The sequence below is a fragment of the Bubalus bubalis genome, chromosome 8, assembly GCF_019923935.1.
Source record: "Bubalus bubalis isolate 160015118507 breed Murrah chromosome 8, NDDB_SH_1, whole genome shotgun sequence".
Classification (NCBI taxonomy): domain Eukaryota; kingdom Metazoa; phylum Chordata; class Mammalia; order Artiodactyla; family Bovidae; genus Bubalus; species Bubalus bubalis.
This window is the reverse complement of record NC_059164.1, coordinates 74,044,305-74,059,935: the sequence shown is the minus strand read 5'-3', so window position 1 is coordinate 74,059,935 and position 15,631 is coordinate 74,044,305. Positions and strand designations below refer to the sequence as shown.

The following is a 15,631-nucleotide window of genomic DNA, read 5'->3' as shown; positions in this document are numbered from 1 at the left end:
TCCCCAAATGAGTATCATTTTACTAACAACTGTAGCCCAAGTTTATGAAAATCACTATGCTAGTACTAATCATAATGTCTGAGAATTTCACACATTATGGAGTGGTTAAGTTGTTGGAAACAGAAAGTTGAGTTCTTTGAGTCTTTTGTCTACCTTGTATATATGTACTTATGTACTCAATGAAGTAAAATTAAAAAGAGAGCTGACTCTCAAGATGTATCCTTTCTTTATATAAATTTAAAATTCTTTGATAACAATTCAGTCTCTACTCTCTTTTCTGCTTTTACATAATCATAAACAGAAAAGGAAGGAAAAAGAAAATCCAGAGGGTAAAGTGTTAGGAAGCACCTGACTTTGCCTTCCAGAGACAACTTCAAATTCACTTAAGAATTTGATGAAACTTGTGTATGCTCCCAACCCAAAGTCCCTGTGAATATATACACAAAATTTCATTCCATTTGAGGGCATTCAAGGCTCCTGCAAAATTCATCCATATAACAGGGAGTTTATGAACCCCCACTTCCTACCAGTTCCATCAGGAATCCAGTTGATCCAGTTGGCCAAACCCCCTATATATTTCCCAGTTCTAATACCCTCTCACCGTCTTTACTCTTACCTTTATCCTTTGCCTGGACTGTAGTAAAAGCCTCCCAGTTGATTTGCCTGCTTCTACCCTTGACTCCTTTGGTTCATGTTTCACAGAGTAACCTGTTGGATCCTTTGAAAACATAAATCAGATAATTTTCTTTTCTAGCTTAAAATTCTCTCATATCTCCTCATTGCAATTAGAGTGAAATGCAGAGCTATAAGGCCCCACATGACTTGGTCCCTGGCAATTTTTTCATGACATTCTCTTGACACGACACACTCCCCATATACCGAATTTAAGACCTTTCTGCTAGCTATTCCCTTTGCCTGACATGTTCTAACATAGCCAGCTCTTCTTATATTCTTGACCAACTCTTTCTTTCTCTTTTTTAAAGATTTTTTAAAAATGTGGACCATTTTTAAGGTCTTTATTGAATTTTTTACAATATTGCTTCTATTTTATGTCTTTGGTTTTTTGGCTGCAAAACATGAGGGATCTCCCCAACCAAGGATCAAACCCGCACCCCCTGCATTGGCAAGTGAAGTCTCAATCACTAGACCTCCAGGGAAGTCCCCTTAGCCAACTCTTTCATGTCATTTTAGTCTCAGCTGAAATGTCATCTCTTCAGAAACATCTTCCAGACCACCATGTCTAAGATTGTAGCCACCTCTCAGTTGTCTTCTGTTATTGTCATAACACTTGCCACTAAAATAGTCCCCTTTCTTTATATATCTGTTTATTTGTTTACTATCTGTCTCTTACCTCTAGTGCTTTGTCTACTTGTTTTCCACTACAGCGCCAAACCTAGCTCAGCATCTGGCAAGAAGTGAGTGCTCATTAGATACTTCTTGAGTAAAGTGCATGATGGTTTTCTTTTATTAAAAATTATGAAATTAGTTGATGTCACAATTATACTCTGAGTTTTTATAACATGTGCTTATAGAAATGATAGAATTTTAATTAACACTGACTGTCATGCCAATGAATTCAAACTAGTGGTATTTATTAAATTTAAGGAAATTGCCCAGTAACATCTGTCTTACTACTACAACTCAACTCAACTCTCATGCTGCTGCTGCTAAGTCACTTCAGTCGTGTCCGACTCTGCGACCCCATAGATGGCAGCCCACCAGGCTCCCCCGTCCCTGGATTCTCCAGGCAAGAACACTGGAGTGGGTTGCCATTGCCTTCTCCAATGCATGAAAGTGAAAAGTGAAAGTTAAGTCGCTCAGTCGTGTCCGACCCTCAGCGACCCCATGGACTGCAGCCTACCAGGGTCCTCTGTCCTTGGGATTTTCCAGGCAAGAGTACTGGAGTGGGGTGCCATTGCCTTCTTTGCAACTCTCATGCTAGTGAGCCTCAATTCTAATAAATTCCTTTTATAGATTTTTTTAACCTATAAAATGAGGATGATGGAGGAATTCTAACACGAGTTGCTCTTGTTAGATGATCTGTCTACATATGACATAGGTAAACTCTAAGTGAGGCATTGGAGAATGACCAAAAGTAAGTAGATTCTACAGTGCAGTTGACAGTTAGTAAGAAGGGTTGTACTCAGATCCCTTGTTTTCACTGTTTCCAGACTAAGGACAAAACTCAGTCTTTTCCCTGCATTTTGGCTAAAATTCTGCTACAAAACACTAGGTTTTGTGGCTTGAAGAGTAGAGGACTGAGTTTGGCATAACTATAGTTGCTTGAAAGTAAGGGGAAAATCCAAAGTAGGAGGGATCCAGAGAAAGGAATCCTTAAATCTTTTTAATGACTCTTCTGCCAATGCCTGAATCACGCCTGAACAGGACAAACTTTAAGCAGTCAGCCTTCCAAAATATAGCCCAAGCCATCAATTGCATGCTAAACCAAACAAACATACCAAAAAAACCCCCAAAACTAACATTCTTTGTGAGAGTATTACAGACTCCAATCTGTTTGGAAAATATATGTTAAAGGTATACCTAAAGTTGCTAGGATAATAATATGTTAAGGATACAACCTAAAATTACTTAATAAACCAAGAAACATGGAAATTGTGACTCATTTTTGAGACAAAAGACAATCAACAAACATCAACCCATAGATGCCCCATGTGCTGAAACCAACAGACAATGATTTAAAGCAATTACTATAAAATACATTCAAGGACATAAAAGAAAATATGTGCATTATGAATGAAATATGGAAAATCTAACAGAGAAATAGAAACTATAACAAAAGAAATGTAAATTCCAGAACTAAAAACTGTAATATCTGAAATAAAAATTTACCAGATGTACTTGACAACAGAATGAAGGTGATGAAAAAATCAGCAAAGCTGAAGATATATTAACAGAAATTATTGGGAATTCCCTGGTGGTCCAGTGGTTAGAACTCTGGCCTTCCACCACAGAGGGCATGGGTTCAATCCCTGGTCAGGGAACTAAAATCCTAGATGCCAGCCAGAAAAGAAAAAAGAAAAAAATTAATAGAAATTGTCTAACCTGAGGAACACAGAGAAAAAAAATAATGAAGTAAAAATGAATGAGCCTCAGGAACTATACTGAAAGCTCTAAGATATGTATAATTAGAACCCCAGAAGGAGATGAGAGAAAGGAATAATGGGCAGAAATAATATCTAAGGAAAATGTGGCTGAATATTTTCCAAATTTGGTGGAAGATATAAATTTACACATTCAAGAGCTTAACAAACCTCAAATGAAATAACAACAAAGAAAACCACACTGTTGTATAATAATTTGGCTGTTTTTTTGTCCCTACTCCCTAGGAGACAACCTCTAAATCTTTGTAATTTCTTGGAGTGATAGGAAAGTCTTTGTTACTCATGGTGGGCCTCTGGGCCCACACCTGAATTTATGCTAAAAAGATGACTCCAAATGGGGGCTAGTCACATGAGAAAGATCAAGCATGGAATTACAAGGCTGGGGCGTTGAGTTACGTGTTATAAGCCCAGCCTCTGAAGAGGGCAGGATTGGCTGGAGATTGAGTTCAAGCACATGGCCAATGATTCAATCAAAATATTCAAAATTGATTCAGTCAATCAAGCCTATGTAATGAAACTCCAGTAAAAACTCTAGTCACTGAGGGGAGCCTGATTAGGTAATTATACAGTAATGTGCCTGGAAGGTCGGGCATTCTGAGGACACAAAATCTTTGTGGGTTGGACCCCCAGACCTCACTTTATGGGTCTTTCCACTTGGCTGGTCCTGATTTATATACTTTATGATAAAATTATAGGGTTCCATCCCTAGTCAGGGAATTAGATCCAACATGCCTCAGCTAAGAGTTCATATGCTGCAACTAAAGAGCCCACATGCCACAATGAAAAGTCCCGCATGCTGCAACTAAGACCTGGTACAGTCAAATCAATAAAAAAATAATCCCATGGACAGAGGAACCTGGCAGGCTACAGTCCATGGAGCGGCAAAGAGTCGACATGATTGAGCAACTGAACATGCAAGTACAAGTTCTGTGACTCATCTTAGTTAACTACAATACTTTGGGGAGTACTGGAAACCTCTGTGCTGGTAGTCAGTTGATCAGAAGCATGGGTGACCTGAAAACTCTGGAATTTTCATCTGGCTTCTGATGTGGGGGTAGGATTATGCTCCTAACTTGCCAAATGTGGCCTAATTCTAGGTATTTAGCATTGTTGAGTCCTGCCCCTCAGACTACAGGTTCGAGGCATTGCCCCAAAGTCACAGAAGGGAAACCCAGAACTAAGCTCACCTCTAAAGCTGACTGAGCCCCTTTGTAACCATTGCCAAACTCCCCGTTGATCATCACTAACAAAATTTCTGACTCCCAATTAGACAAAGATGCCCACTACAGTAGACACCTTATAGCATTCCAACCAGTCACCTAACACTAACCTTCCAACAGGAATTTTCTTTGTCTTGAGGCTATAAAAATTGGCTATTAACTCTCAAAAACGCTCGACTCTCCCTGGTCTGTCAGGAAGCTGCCTGCTGCACTTGCAGTGCCCACTTTATCTCTATTCTTTGTTAATAAACTCACTCTTTTCTGCAGTACTCTGTGTCTTGGAGCCTCCTTGGTGACTCAGACAGTAAAGAATCTGCCTGTAATTTAGGAGACCCAGGTTCCATCTTGGGCCGGGAAGATCCCCCTGGATAAGGGCAGGGCAACTCTCTTCAGTATTCTTGCCTGGAGAATTCCATGGGCTGAGGAGCCTGATGGGCTACAGTCCATATGGTACAGTTGGACATGACTGAGCAACTAAAACACACTGTGTCTGGAAATTCTTTTCCAGTCTGTGCTCAGATTGCCCCAACAAGCATCAGAATTGCACTGTGCACACCTAAGCACATTATTATCAAATTTGAGGGGAAAAAGTTATTTTGAAAGCTTTCAGAGAAAAATGACACATTGCATTTGAATTTGAATTATTGACTACCAGAACACAGTGGAGCATCTTTAAAGTGCTGGAGGGGAAGGGATAACAAGACTACAACAAATCAGAATTCTATATCCAGTGAAAATTACCTTCTAAGAATGAAGGTGAAATAAAATATATTTTCAGAAAAAGAAAACTAAAAGAATATATTGACAGTGGGCATGCACTATAAGAAATAATAAGGAAGTGCGTGCATGCATGCTAAATCTCTTCAGTCGTGTCCAACTCTGTGTGACCCTAGGGACTGTAGCCTGCTAAGCTCCACTGTCCATGGGATTCTCCAGGAAAGAATACTGGAGTGGGTTGCCATGCCCTTCTCCAGGGGATCTTCCCAACCCAGGGATCAAACCCAACTCTCTTACATTGCAGGTGGATTCTTTACCATCTGAGCCACTAGGGAAGCCCCACTAAAGGAAGTACTACAGGCTAAAGAGAAATACAAAGAGATGCAAATTCAGATCTTGTTGTTGGAGGTGGGGATGAGAGCATTGAAGATTGTAGTATCTATCATGGAGTTTTAATGTATGTAGATGTTATACATTTGACAGCTTTAGCAAAAACAGGCAAGGGTGAGTGAATGAACTCCTGTCTTGAAAAGATTTCTGTATTTGACATGAATTGATTCAATACTAACCCTAAGTAGGCTGTGAAAAGTTAAGGATATATATTGTGATCTTTAAAACAACCACTAAAACTTAATGTAAAGAGGTAAAATAAGGATGCTGGAATACATGTTTATGCATATGCTGTGTTAGGTAAACCAAAGATAAAGATACAGAAACCTAAGTCAAACTTTTTATTTCTTGTACTTATTAAATGATGACAAAATATTTCTGTTAGTGGTCTTTTTTGCCAAGGGTTAAGATTATATGATCTTTTTTTCAACTTCTCTCTTCAACTTTTTCTTTTTCTCCTGTTTCAGAGCCAGTATTTTGTTCATCTTTTTCTCCTATGTTCTTGAAAAAAAAATTGCATATTTTCCCTTCAATTTGTCAGCAGTCAGCTAGTGCTTGTTTTTTCTGCAGGGTACTTATTTGTTTCAACTTCATTTCCTGCCCGTTTTCTCCCTAAGGTCATTGAATCACATTTTGATAAATACATTGCTATTATGGTTTACTAAAGGCCATTACAAGGGTAGATTTTTTAATTAATGTCTTTCATTATAATGAGTCAGAAAGTCAGTGAATTGAAAAATTACTCTTTGTGTGGGTATTCAACATTAGTTAGTCAACATGTCCTTGCTGTGTGTGGAGTGCTCTTCTGAATTCTGTGGGAGTGTGATTATGGCAGTATTTCCTGGAGATAAAAGCTATATAAAGAAGAAATACGGTAAACAAAAGTGACAGATAAGTGTAAGGTAGGAAGCATGGGGGCAAATGAATAAGCTACTGGCCTGACTAACCCAGGAAATTTTCACAGGCAATACTAGAGTTCTGAAAGACTTGGGTGTGCCTTGTGGAAAGCTGACAAAACTCCCTAAGTGGAGTGAATATCATGGATATGAAGGAGAAATCAGCTAAAAATTATTTATTGTGTTGATTGCATCATATGCCAGTCACCAGAAGAACATGAAATAAAGATAGTATTTTTAGTATTTAGATAGTATTTAATATTTCCTAAACCAGTCCATTCTGAAGGAGATCAGCCCTGGGATTTCTTTGGAAGGAATGATGCTAAAGCTGAAACTCCAGTACTTTGGCCACCTCATGAGAAGAGTTGACTCATTGGAAAAGTCTCTGATGCTGGGAGGGATTGGGGGCAGGAGGAGAAGGGGACGACAGAGGATGAGATGGCTGGATGGCATCATTGACTCAATGGACGTGAGTCTGGGTGAACTCCGGGAGTTGGTGATGGACAGGGAGGCCTGGTGTGCTGCGATTCATGGGGTTGCAAAGAGTCGGACACGACTGAGCGACTGAACTGAACTGAACTGAAAGATAGTAGGAAAGATTACATGTTCTCATGGGGGGAAAAGACAATATATATAGCCATAGATGCCAAGTACAAGTAGATGCCAACTATTGTAGTGAAAATGGATGCTTAATTGCAGAAGGAAGGCTGAGTTAAATGGAGGGGACTTTAAAGTGGGATCAGGGCCTAACATAACAGAGAGAAAGGGAGAGATAGGATATAACTTAAATGATGAAGTCTGGGGACAATGGGAATATGCTGGGAATAAGAGGATCATGATAAGATGGTGATGAATATGTTGCTGCTGGTGAAGTATGTTGATAAAAATGATACCTGACATGGAAAGTTGCGTATTATTCAGGGTTTGTTTTAGACGAAATTATAATTAGATGGATTAGTTAACTTGACTTTATAAATAACAAGTTGTTAAATCTAAGCTTCTACATGAATTTATCATGGCTATGTTTAAATAACGGAGAAGGCAATGGCACCCCACTCCAGTACTCTTGCCTGGAGAATCCCAGGGATGGCAGAGCCTGGTGGGCTGCCATCTATGGGGTTGCACAGAGTCGGAGACGACTGAAGTGACTTAGCAGCAGCAGCAGCAGCATGTTTAAATAAATTGTGTACTTTTGAGTTTCATCACTCCTTTTTGCCACATGAAAAATATTATTTTCTCGACCAGTTTTCCAAGTGGAGACCTATACCAATGTTTTGATTCTTCAGCTATATACTCTGTCTTAGTTCATTTGGGATAACATAACAAAATACCACAAACCAGCTAGTTTATAAACAACAAAAATTTATTTTTCACAGTTCTGATAGCTAGAACAAGATCAGGGTACCAGCATGGTTGGGTTTTAGTGAAGCCTCCTTTCCGGATTGCCTTCTTCTGGCTGTGTCCTCACCTGATAGAAAGGGCCAGGTTCCCTCTGGAGCCTCTTTTATAAGGCAGTGTTTGTCGCTCAGTCATTTCTGACTCTTTGTGACCCTGTGGACTATAGCCTGCCAGGCTCCTCTGTCCATGGAATTCTTCAGGCAAGAATACTGGAATGGGTTGCCATTTCCTTCTCCAGAAGATCTTCCCCACCCAGGGATCAAACAGGGGTCTCCTGCATTGCAGGCGGATTCTTTACCATCTGAGCCACCAGGGAAGCCCTTTTTATAAGGCACCGGTCCCATAAACACTTCCCATGGGCCTCCATGTCCTAATACCATCACCTCTGGGGATTAGAGTTTCAACATAAATTTTGGAGGGGCACAAACATTCACACTATAGCATCCTCCCTTTGGTTCTGTAACATCATACCACCCTGGAGCTTGTATGGATTGATTGTTCTATCTCTTCCTCCTTCACTGATTCCATTTGAAGTTCATGGACCCCTAAGTTTGGGCATAGTCTTCTATCTTCATCTTAACTTTCTTTTATCAGTGTATACCTTCATGGAAGCAATAATTTTTATCAAAACAGAGATCTCTCAACTTAATTTTATTTCTAGCTAAATTTTAGATACTCCAGAAGATCCAGAATCATTTCTAATGCAACACATCCCAGATCAAGTTTAACTTCCCCACTAATCTTCCTTTCTGTTTTTCATATTGTTACTGTCACCCCCCAAAAGCAGGCATACCGAAAACATTAGTTATCTTTTCTTTCCATCTCATATCAATGTGCGGAGAAGGCAACGGCAACCCACTCCAGTACTCTTGCCTGGAAAAACCCATGGACGGAGGAGCCTGGAAGGCTGCAGTCCCTGGGGTCGCTAAGAGTCGGGCATGACTGAGCAACTTCACTTTCACTTTTCACTTTCATGCATTGGAGAAGGAAATGGCAACCCACTTCAATGTTCTTGCCTGGAGAATCCCAGGGACAGAGGAGCCTGGTGGGCTGCCCTCTATGGGGTCGCACAGAGTTGGACATGACTGAAGCGACTTAGCAGCAGCAGATCAATGTGACTAGTTACTAAGCTTTGTCTTTATGTATTTGAAATATATAATTTTGTCACTGTTCTAGAAGTTTTAACATGCATTATTTGATAGTAGAAAAGAATATACCTAACACATTTGTTGACAACCGTAATCATTTAAGAGATTAAGGAAATTCCCTTCTAAGTTTACTAAGAATATCTTTCGTTTGTTTTTTGTTTTAATCTTGAATGGGTGTTGAATTTTATCAAATGGTTTCTCTCTTCAATTTGTTTATGTGGTGAATCCACTAATCGATTTTCATGTGTTGATCTTTCATTAATTAGGATAATCCCAGCTTGATGCTGATGTGTATTTTCTTAGATCCTCCTGAATTTGGTTTGATAATATTTTGTTTAGGATTTTTCACCTATCATATTTTAGTGAGATGGTCTTGTGACTTTACTACTCTTTTTCACATTGTTATTATTTCTGGGTCTCAGAGCTGCGGGGGTGAGCAAGGTGAGGGCGGGGCCTTGAGAGCAGCCACCCACTCTCTGCCGGCTCTCCGTCTCTAGAAAAGGCGCGTGGTTCCGTCTGCAGGGCTGACTTCCGAGCCCCCAGCGGCCGCAGCAGGTCCCGCAGCGCCGCTCTCAGGGAGCCTGATCCGCTTGGCTCCGCAGCACGGTGCCGCCTAGAGGGTTCCTCAGGGCGAGTTCAGGGTGCCCGGTGAGCGCTCGCGGCAGGTCGCAGAGCACCGCTTTCGCCTGTCACCTGCCTGCAGGGGGTGGGCTTGGCTGGGCAGGGGATGGGAGTCCCCTCTGAGACCTCTTGTTCCCCCCACCCAGGCAGGAGCCACCCTCGTACCTGAGGGAGCGCAGCGAACAAACGCAGGACATCACACCAGGACGTCTGTCTCTGCCGCCTACGAGAGGTACCATTCCCCGCCGGCTGTCTCTGCGTGCAGGTGACCCGATCCGGGAGGAGAGCACTGGTTGGGAAAGTATAACCTGAAATTCTAGGGGAAGAAAATTCTCTGGTCCCACTCAGTCCCTTTGTGTCATAAACTGGCTACTGTCAGCTCTATTTGGGAAATCTACACAATTTGGGGGAAGTCGTGTTAGCTCTGTTTGGGAAATCGGCACAATTTTCCACAGTGTGAAACGACCTGAATAACCTAAATTTAAATTTGTTTCCTTCGATTTGTCTTTCACCTAACTTTATTTATTTCTTTTGGCCGGGAGGCGGGGTGCTGGAGGGAGGGGAAGTGAAGGACCGCGGTACACAAGGAAGAATGTGAGTCCCATCTCCTGGATCTGTTCTGGACACTCCACTCCTGGTTGTAAAGGTTGTGTCAGGGACATTTCCAGTGCCAGCCTGGAATGGTTAACTGTATGGCCATTCAAAGCGAATTTAGACCTTGACTTCATCTATAGGCTTCAGGCCCATTTACTGAGCAGTCAGTTTTTAGAGAAGCTTGTGCACAGAATCATAAGAAAATATCAGGATTTTTCTTGAATTTCTTGAATGACATTTCTTGAATGTCATTTGTGCTGCACCATGTCATATTAGCTTCTATCATCTTTATTGTCTTCATACTCCTGAACAACTTGAGAAAAGGCAGGGATCCACTAGATATCAGTTCATAACACATATTTTTTAATGAATATTCAAAGTTCATCAGTAACTTTGAAACCTAAAATGGTGCTTGAGCATTCAACACTTGATCGATTGGAAAACGCCAGCGAAACACCACACACTCTTTTTCTTATGGTTACACATAAAATGGGCTGCGTTTTGATCCTCTTGATTGAAAGGTATGGTGGTAAGAGTTTTGGATAGGGAGACAGAAGAGCTAAGAACTTGCTGAACCATATCAAGAGAAATTTTCTAACCTGTAAATGGGAAAGGTTGGAGCACATGCTTCAAAGATCTTTGATGAAATGAATCTCATCACAACTTCATAAACATGTGTTGGATTTCAGTGACTCCTGAAGACTTTAACAGAATGTTGGTAAAGTTGTTACTCTAATATCCTTTTGAGGGGAGGTCTGAAAGTCAACAAGGCAAAGGAAAACCAACAAATACATAGTAGGCAATTTTGATTTGATGAAAACCAAATATATAAGTATTTATAATTTTTAGGTTTAAACAGATCATAAAGTAATTGAATAATTTTCTTTTTAAGCTAAAAACATATTCCTTTTTTTTCTGTACAGAATATGCATTTTGCCACAAGAAGATGGTTCTACCTGCCTTTGGGTTGCATGTTGCTGATCCATCTGACTCATGCTGACTTTGAATTTCAAAAGGGGGTACTTGCCAGCAACAACCCAGGGATCATGGAAGACATTGATCCCCAGTGCTGGAATACTTGCTCTTTGACATTGATAGAGCTTAAGGAACTCAAGATAGAGCACAATGTGGATGCTTTCTGGAATTTCATGTTGTTCCTGCAAAAATCCCAGTGGCCTAGACATTATAATGTCTTCTTAAGCATAGCTCAGGATTTCTGGGACATGTATGTAGACTGCTTGCTTTCAAGATCTCATGGAATGGGCAGAAGACAGTTGATGTCTCCCAGGTATAATTTTCTACAGAAGATAAGAGAATTTAAGTGTGTACTTAGATAATAGTTTGGTTTTCTTAAAAATTGAACATTTAATCTTTCTGATTTTTAAAGTTTATCTAATAAGCTAGCAAATTTGCCATATTTTTCCTAATTTGATCAGCTTTGATTTTCATTTTTGCTGATTTTATATTGTTTAGAAAGCATGGGAGCTCTGATGAGCAAATACTTGATTCTAAATGATCTTGGAATATAATATATTTTGGTAATCATTAAATAAATTATCATCTTATTTTTCCCCATGAATAGTTCATAAGAGAGTCATTTAGCCCTGTAAGTATTCATATTACATTTGTTTAAAAATTTTTAAACATCAACATGTGTTTAGACTTTTGAAATTAATATTTTCAGTAGGGTTGCTTAAAGGGAGGGAAACTCAAGAATCATATTAAAGTAAGTGTTAACAATTTTTCCTCTCTGACTTTACAGGACTGGATTTTATAAAACGTGAGTTTTACATTTAAGAGAACACAGAAAATACCTCAAGCAGGATGGCACCAACCTGAAAATTTAACCCTGTGTCAGTATTTATGAGCTCAAATGTTTCCTACAGCATTTATCAAAATTGTTACTTCCAGTTCTTTAACACTGATGAAGGTTGTATTTTTGTTGATGTGTAATTGTTTTATGCCTATTGAATCATCATTTCTATATTTTTGGATAATTTTTCAGTAATTTTTTATTTAGAAGGCATCTTTGTAAAGCATCTTTTTTTTTAAAAAAAGAAAACACCACTTAAAATGCAAATACAATATATATATTTTAATACAATGATCAATGGGGTAAAATAACAACCAGTTTTATCTGGTGTTATATGTAATATTGACCTTAAAACTGTGCCAAAACTAATGCCAATATTATCCTAAAAAGTAATATTTAATCTTGATGTAGTGTACTCTGTGTCTTCTGATATATGTGTCTCATCACCAAGCTATCTTATATATTATTTTTTATCCATTAAGGACTAAAATTTCATTTTATGTTCTCATTTTTATTGTCTTCATTTTTAAAAAAGGAATAACAAACAGAAAAGTAGTAAGAAACTTCATTTTAGTAAAGTGCAAAAATGAAGTGAAAGTCACTCAGTCATGTCTAACTCTGACCCCGTGGACTCTGTAGTTCATGGAATTCTGCAGACCAGAATACTGGAGTGGGTAGCCTTTCCCTTCTCCAGGGGATTTCCCCAACCAACCCAGGGATTAAATCCAGGTCTTCTGCAATTGCAGGCAGATTCTTTACCAGCTGAGCCACAAGGGAAGCCCAGGAATACTGGAGTGGGTAGCCTATCTCTTCTCTAGAAGATCTTCCCAACCCAGGAACCAAACTGAGGTTTCATGTGTTGCAGGTGGATTCTTTACCAACTGAGCTAACAGGGAAGCCCTTTAGTAAAATGTAATTGGATAGAATTTTTGTCTTCAGAAGACAGAAATTGTTTTTATATTTCCTTTTATATAACACATTTTATTGTAAAAAGGATGTGGAATTTAAAGACATATACCAAACAATATAATAACATGAATTAGATGAAGAGGTTGGGATGAATGAGAAATAGAAAACAAATAATATGCAGTTAAAGTTTTAGGTCAATGCTTTTAAATGCATGTCATAAAGTTCTATACCTTTGATAAAGGGTAGCCATAAATTTAGTCTGAATTTCCAATGTGAATTGGGACTCATGAGTGGTTTCAAGATTCACAGTGGGTACCAAGCAATATGTTTGGGAGCCTAGCTTTTCCTAGGTCTGAGGATCAATAGAAGTCTGTACCATAGGTTTTTTATAATGGCTGCCATGGGTTACAGCATTGTGTTTTCAAGTATCCCAACAGTGACAGCTAGCCTTCAATGTAACCTGATGCCAGCACACCCAAACACAATTAAATACAAACAATTTCAAAAGCATCAAAAATAATATGAATTGTCTGATGGTTTCATTTGATCCAAGAATAAATTTTGAATTAAAGGAGGGGACCTGACATTCTTTGAGTTGTGGACCACTTTGAAATTCTGATGACATTATAGACCCTCTACTAGGGGTTTTATATACATACACTCATACTTTGTACATAATTTCAGGGGTCCCATGAGTCCTAATGGACTGCATAACTTTCAGGTATTTTTTTTTACAAGTAGCATTTCATATAAATAAGTTTTGTATAATAACTGGTTACAGATAATATGAGGATTTAAGTTTAATATTATAAGTTTCTAGATTGAGAATATTTTATCTTGCCAATTACAGATAGATCCCTAAGCTCAGAAAATCAACTAGTTGGAGGGTAGACCATATTTTCTTTTATAAAAATGACCAAATACCCATGAAGCTGATTAATTTATTTCCTTTTGTAGAGGCATGGGGTCATGATTTTCCTTAGAAAACAGCCCTCTTTTGGAACTTCAACAGTTGAATGCCATAAAGCAAGATCATGTCATTTTAGCCTAAAAAATTATTCAACCAGTTGTCAGCAATCCTTGTTGTCATAAAAATTTTATTGCACCAATGATGAGCTTTTTAATATTAATAAAATTAATTTCTAACCTTCCAAAATAGATTAACTGAAAATGGTTTCATAGTTATCCTAGTTAAATTTACATGCTACCTTGGATTATTAAAGATGTTAAAAATAAACTGAGCATTCTGGTTTTAGAGCCATTCATCTTAAGTCTCTTTGATGATACTTAGATATAATGCTCTGTTAAATCCCCCCAGTTTTGGGCACAAATCATGTCATTTGTATATAGAACATTTTATTCTTTTTTCATCATTTATTCAACACAAATTCTTTGAGCTTGGAGGTACACTGCTGAGTAATCCAGACACAATCCTTGCTTCCAGAATTGTCACTGCTGTGGGACAAAGATGCAGCAGAAAATAATATAATTAATTCAAAATCACTTTTATGATACCAAAATATAAGCTTTTTTTTTTTTTTTTTTTTTTTTTTTTTTTTACCAAAGAGAAATGGTAGCCAGAATAGGGTTGAGTGGGGAACAAGTTATAGTTCTATTTTTCCATATTCCAAATCATCAGACTAGTCAGACAAGACGATGATCCAAAAAGAAAAAAAACCCAAACCTACCCATTCTTGCAGTGGTGTTATGGTTAAGACTCAATCAGTTTCACAGCTTTGTGTATATGCTGAACTCTTATAGCTTAATTCAAAACCAGTTGTTTTCCAGAGTGCTGAAAGCTAAGGAGGGAAAAAAGATAGCAAAACATATATTGGGAATTCACTGGAAGTCAAGTGGTTGGGACTTCTCGCTTCTACTGCAAAGGACACGGGTTTGGTTCCTGGACGGGAAACCAAGATCGCACATGCTTCAAAGTGCAGAGAAACAAAACAAATAAAACCATCTAATATTGCTCCCAAAATATTTATCAGGTGATACAATGGTTAATTTACTGAGTACCTATGCTTAAAATTCCTCTGCTCTTCCTATAGAATTTTTTTTTTTTTTTTACTTTAAATAAGCTTTTTATTTCGGAATAGTTTCAAATTTGCTGAAAAGTTGCAAGCTAGTGCAGAGAGTTCTTATATAGGCCTCACCCATTTTTCCATATTGTTAACATCTTACATTAGTCTGGTATGTTTGTAATAACTAATGAACCAGTATTGATACATTCTAAATTAAACTTCATATTTTATTTGAATTCCACTAGTTTTCCCCCTTTATGTCCTCTTGCTGTTCCAGTCTGATGATTTGGAATAAGGGAAAAGAAAACTATAAATCGTTCCCCACTCAACCCTATCCCATCCAGGACACCATTTACATTGAGTTGTCATGTCTCCTTAGACTCTAAGAAGATGTTTTTGATGACCTTGACAATTCCAGATACTGGCCAGGTATATTGCAGGATGTCCCTCAATTTGGGTTTGCCTGATGTTTCTCTCTGGTTTTGATGGGGGTTATAGGTTTTGGGGGATGAAAACTACAGAGGTAAAGCACTGTCCTCAACACTTCATATCAAGGGTACATGCTGTCAACATAACATACCCCACGGATGGTGTTTAACCTTGGCTAAGGTATTTGGGCTTCCCACGTGGCACTAGTAGTAAAGAACCTTTCTGCCAGCGCAGGAGGCATAAGAGATGCCACTTCAATCCCTGGCTTGGGAAGATCCCTGGAGGAGGGCATGGCAACCCACTTCAGTATTCTTGCCTGGAGAATCCCATAGGGAGAGGAGCTTGGCAGG

General features: G+C 38.8%; 2 protein-coding genes across 9 annotated transcripts in view; one reads left to right on the top strand and one right to left on the bottom strand.

The window, feature by feature from the left end:
- Positions 1-483: 483 nt before the first annotated feature.
- The window catches only part of CFAP69 (cilia and flagella associated protein 69), a 79,763-nt gene continuing 64,615 nt past the window's right edge, over positions 484-15,631 (bottom strand). The window contains exons 24-26 of one of the 7 annotated variants that reach the window (XR_006552885.2): positions 10,706-10,861; positions 9,678-9,801; positions 484-718 (exon numbers count right to left, since the gene is read on the bottom strand). Coding sequence is in view for 5 of the 7 variants with exons in the window: in XM_044946762.2 (XP_044802697.2) it covers positions 14,547-14,627 (81 nt within the window). In the remaining 2 variants the exon portion in view is untranslated. Of the gene's footprint in view, positions 719-8,747; positions 10,862-14,167; positions 14,628-15,631 lie in introns of those variants that run through there. The other 6 variants (XM_044946762.2, XM_044946759.2, XR_006552884.2 and 3 more) reach the window with 6 other exon arrangements.
- FAM237B (family with sequence similarity 237 member B) lies at positions 9,403-12,010 on the top strand. Of its 2 annotated transcripts, none has more exons than XM_044946766.1 (4): positions 9,403-9,539; positions 9,659-9,744; positions 11,030-11,394; positions 11,869-12,010. In XM_044946766.1, exons 3-4 carry the CDS (start codon positions 11,033-11,035, stop codon positions 11,888-11,890), a joined length of 384 nt encoding a protein of 127 aa, XP_044802701.1. In that variant the 5' UTR covers positions 9,403-9,539; positions 9,659-9,744; positions 11,030-11,032; the 3' UTR covers positions 11,891-12,010. The 2 variants fall into 2 exon arrangements, with proteins under 2 accessions (XP_044802701.1, XP_044802700.1); XM_044946765.1 differs by having other exon boundaries at positions 9,659-9,777.